This window comes from Oncorhynchus mykiss, chromosome 10 (genome assembly GCF_057628025.1).
Source record: "Oncorhynchus mykiss isolate SJ-2025 chromosome 10, ASM5762802v1, whole genome shotgun sequence".
Classification (NCBI taxonomy): Eukaryota; Metazoa; Chordata; class Actinopteri; order Salmoniformes; family Salmonidae; genus Oncorhynchus; species Oncorhynchus mykiss.
In genome coordinates, this window is record NC_143031.1 from 58,387,273 (window position 1) to 58,392,165 (window position 4,893).

General features: G+C 42.4%; 1 protein-coding gene across 1 annotated transcript; it reads right to left on the reverse strand.

The window, feature by feature from the left end:
• Positions 1-1,251: 1,251 nt before the first annotated feature.
• LOC110534336 (uncharacterized) lies at positions 1,252-4,890 on the reverse strand. The gene is made up of 2 exons (XM_021619127.3): positions 4,453-4,890; positions 1,252-4,197 (listed from the first exon to the last, which is right to left on the reverse strand). The coding sequence occupies exons 1-2, from the start codon at positions 4,607-4,609 to the stop codon at positions 2,885-2,887; spliced, it is 1,470 nt and encodes a 489-aa protein (XP_021474802.1). The 5' UTR covers positions 4,610-4,890; the 3' UTR covers positions 1,252-2,884.
• Positions 4,891-4,893: the final 3 nt, after the last annotated feature.

A 4,893-nucleotide genomic window follows, 5' to 3' on the forward strand; every position in this document is an offset into this window, starting at 1 on the left:
GCCTTTTTGCATGCAAGTGTTGGGAATTGAACTTTCAGGACACAACGGCTTAACACTATATGATGTGACTGTGACACAGTATAAGTATTGTATTCAAAGATATTGGTTATTAAACGCTCAAGTGTAGCACAATAATGGGCAATAATAATACATGAAGAATGCTTGTTTCTGTTCAGGCAACCTTATCAAGTCTAATCTAACTCATAAGTGACCAATGAGATCCCCGATCGCAAGCTCAAGAGCACAATAGCCAGATAAGAGTGCAATCTGTCATTTGCATAGAAATAATATTAGAAATTGAAATATTTCTTTCCTTTTTTTATTTTTTTTTAACCTCTGACACATTGATTCAAATGGGCTCATTTGCATTTAGTAGACATACTGTATACTGGTAAAGACCAGCACCACACAAAAAGTCACAGTACCATTGAATTAGCAGGGCGTGTTATTGGAAATGTTATTTCCTTTGTGCATATTCCTTTTGATAAGTGACATGAAGGATACGAATGATGAGCGAGTCAGAGCAACAACTGTCAGTGGGTAACATTCTCTCCGACACAGCCAGCATGAAAAGGAGGAGGTCAAAAGGGAAGATTGCAATGCTACTGGGTCACAAGGAGACAAATCGAGAGAAAGAGAGAGAAACAAACAATCATTGATCTCTTATCTATCAGCATTGTGGGAATGAATGACAGGTTAGACAGAGGAGAGGCTAAACATAGAGACATACAGTATCTCTATGGGGCCTTTTGAGATGAACAACATACAGCAGGCCATAGACCTCCATGGAAAGAGGAAGTATGGTTAAGGTGTCTTTCTGATGAAGGTCTGTTTAGACCGAAACATCTGCACCTGAGGTTATACCAAATAAATACCAATTATAATGGTGTCCTCCCTCAGCTTATGTGAGTGTCTCATCTCCACATTTGGTAGCTATAAACCCATTACCTTTTTCATGTCAGATGGACCAGAATCACAACACTGAGTAATAGGGTATTCACTTTAATGTGTTGGAGCCCAAAGCCTCGTGAGTCAACATTACATAGAACTGTGATGTCTAATGTTAGGATTCCACTATCTGCTGGTGCTAGGTTGCCCCGTTAGAACGTGTATTTTTAGGAACAGCCGCAATAGTCATCCATATGACTGCTTTTGGTGGAAGATACTGTGTTACTTACATAAAGGAAGTTGTCAGCATAGGAGAGGAAGGACTGAGGAATTTCTATGCATGGACAAATGACTCTTGCAATGTTTCCAGAAAACCAAACATTTTATTCATAAACATTTGTCATAAAAATAACAACATCAATATTCAATTTATCGAAAGTATTTTCGTATAAACTGTGTATATATACAAAATTCATGATATACCCAAGCAGTTAATATAACTTAATGCGAGTTCAAACACTTTTTTTTACAGTACCCTGACTGATTGGTGACATTCTCGCCAAGCCATAACCATTGTTTTGTTTTGCTAACGTGAATAGCTTCCTCATCAGCAATGCCTTGTCAAGTCTTAAATCATCTCATCTGAAAAGTACATCAACTCGCAGCAATGTGTGCTACCTGATTACTCAACAGCAATGTTTTTGTGTTGTGCTGCTAGTCAATTCTGGCTTGACAGTAAAATACAGTACATCGTACTGTACCAGAGCCATGTATAATGACTTACTAGTTTAACACTATAGTCCTCATCACGAACTGATTAGCAGTGTAATCAAATGAGATTTCGAGTCACTATTATACGAACAGTTAGGTCATCTTTTACTTGTCTTAGAAATATATTTATATCAAATGACAATCTCTCTAAAACACTATTTTGCTACCAGCCCTCCAAAGGTACACGTAAAACATTGTGAGTATGTTTAAAAAAGAAAGAAAGCCTTTTCCACTTTAACAATTCAAGGTTAAACAGTGGTCTTTTGAAATATGTATATACACAGCTATAAAAATACAAAGTACAGTCATACAAATATATTTATTTTCCATTTATGGTATAACTTTCACGATTTAATAATTCAACCATTTTGTTTAAATACAACACAAAGACCAATCAATAGAATACTGATAGCAAAGCAAAATAAATTCTCAAAACCTTGGCACAAATGGACTGCTTCGTGACTAAAGCCAAGAATAATGTGTTACATTCATGTCATAAAACGAAGTCTCCTGCACTTCCATTCGGCAAGTGGAGGACTAAGTTATTTGTTGGCTATATTCAATAATACCACATGAACATAAGCATGCATTTGAAGAACCACTATCTGGCTGGTTGCAGTGTTAGTGAAATAAAAAAGCCCCGAAAGCATAAAATATAAGACTTTCTAGTAGATAGAGGATATCTCAAATTAGATATAAGTGCAATACAGCCCAGCACTTTCGATGCAGTTCGTTTTCTTATTGGTATATTTCTTCGTCGAGGTTTGAAGTTGGCGCTGTCCAGACGAAAGGGTGCTGAACTGCTGCAGGCATTTGTTATGATGCCTTGGTGTTCGGTTTGGCATGACCAAATTGGTTGATTGTAACAGAGAAATACAACACGTGTCTGTTGAGCTGTCAACTCGGGAAGGTTTTACAATCAAGTTATGCATGTGTTGCATAGAGTCAGCAGCAGCAAGTAAACGAGGGTCGAAAGAGCAGACCCTTTTCACAATTCACTTTCCGATATAGCATTATGCAAATCAAACTCGCAAAACATCCTTATTCTAAGACTCCCTACAGAGACTTTCACAGAGTCAAACCAATTTCACTCGACCTATATGTCACACCGCAAACGTTGATACGTCGACCTGTAATCAGCAATGAACTGTCAAGCTTTTTATCTTCGACGGAAAGATTGTAATGTTGTGTGGACAGAGCTACTCGTGTGCGTAGTGGTGTCTCTTCAAATTCCATCGGGAAGAGTAAATGGCCACGCGCTGATCACTTGTGGCTTCAGCTCCATCTTCTCTTTCTGTTTCAGGTGCACGCGACCGTGCCTTTTCCTCTCGTCGCTCCGGGCGAACCTTTTGCCGCATACGTCGCAGGAGAACGGCTTCTCTCCCGTGTGAGTCCGGGTGTGGGTGGTGAGGTGATCGCTACGGCTGAAACTGCGCAGACAGATGCGGCACTGAAAGGGTTTGTGTCCGGTGTGGATGCGGATGTGCCTGTTGAGTTCATCCGAGCGGGAGAAGCGCCGGTCGCAGTTCTCCATGGGGCAGGTGAAGGGTTTCTCTTTGGCAGGCCCGGTGGAGGCCGCGGGGCTTTTTCTGACACGCGGTGCCTTTTGCGCGCGCGGCGTGTAACTTTGGGCAAAGGAGTCTGGCAATAAGGAGGAGTAAAGAATTGAGTCTATAGTACTGGGTAAAGCTGGTGAGGTAAGCTGGCAAGACGAATCGCACTGATTAGATAATGGCGGAAGTTCAATGTTGGGAAACATAGCTGGCTTGAGGAGGTTGTTGGTTGAGAGGTCCATGACTGGCACTGGGTAGTTGGAGTAAAGAGAACTGCAGAAACTCTGAGAGCAGGTGTCAGAATAGCACTGCTCCTGCTTGATTCCGCCTTCAACTTTGAACTCCATCGCTGAGTTAGGACACATTGGGGAAAATGAGTCCAAAAGGTCCTTTACATCCACTTGTTGGTCAGACGGGAAGTCAGTGGACATCGGGAACGTTTCTGATGATTGGAAGCCCGTTTCCAAATAGGAGTCCGATTTATTGAACGTGCCCCATTCGTAACAGCTGCTCTCGAACTCATTCTTGACCACTACTGGAAAAGACGCAGCTTCTGGCTGTGGCTCGGTGGTGCTGTTCTGGTTTCGGACTTGAGCTGGGGAGCCGAAGCTCACCTGGGGAGAGGCTGAATCTTGAGCTTGGCCGCCGGATTGACCGTCGGGGTAGCTGGGACATGTCTGCCCCGGTGAGTACAGGGGCGGGGTGGCGCTGCAGGTGGATTGCCTCTGGACGCCGGCGTCGTCGAAGCTGCTGCTGTCCATGGTGCTCAGTTGAACTTCGGAGATTGGTAACGTAGAAATACCGACAATTTCTGTGATCATGTTGAGCAATGTCTCTGTGCTGCACGGCCCCCCCTGGGTCGCCTCGACATAGAAGCTGCCTGAGTAGGCGAGGGAGGAGGAGTAGCTGCCTTTGGGCCCCTCGCAGGGATTAAAGGCGAAATCTGAGTTGGAGGCCTCGGTTTTCAGGGTTACAGGTGCTCCCTCTGAAAAAGAAAGAGGGAAAGTTTGTCATTATAAATGTTGATTTTAGACTGAAAAATGCACATAAATGAAAGTCGTTATGTAATCAATAAGCATACATGCGTAACATGCACCGCTGCAAATGGGACAAATTAAATCCATGCGATGTTTTTAATAAAACACAATGTGCAACCACAAACTATGTTATTCAAACTATCAATGCATGCATATTGATTTATCACATTATGCAATGCAGCAAGAGGCTACTGCGAATTTACCATGGGTAAACTGGGTAGGTGTTCCTCTCTCTGCGTCCGAAAACATCTCCTGGGTATCTTTCCGAGCGCTATTTTCCATCCCCAGGGAAGAACCGTTACAATTCTCAAACTGAGGGTAGAAGGAATCTTTAGAGTTCAAATCCATGTTATTCAGCATGATTGCGAGATTGATTTAAATTCTGTCAATCCAGGTAAGTGTAGGTAGATTTTTTTTTTAACTAAACGAAACAAATACAATTATGTGTCCTTTCCCCTCTGATGCACGGGGTCGTCAATTATCCCCGAAATGTGCTGGTGGTCGTTTGAGGAAAAAGGTGTCAATAAATATTTCGAAATTTCCTTTTTGTCCAGATGACTGCGTGTTGTATCGCTTTGTAGCTTTTCGGCTATCTGTTGCTGTGGGTAGGTTTCACACCAGTGGCTTCCCTCTCCTTATATACA

Bases quoted from the DNA above. Each gene is read 5' to 3' on its own strand.
- LOC110534336 (XM_021619127.3), bottom strand. From the start codon at position 4,609: ATGCTGAATAACATGGATTTGAACTCTAAAGATTCCTTCTACCCTCAG. The intron at 4,198-4,452 runs GTAAATTCGCAG...TTTCTTTTTCAG, and splicing joins ACCTACCCAGTTTACCCATG to AGGGAGCACCTGTAACCCTG.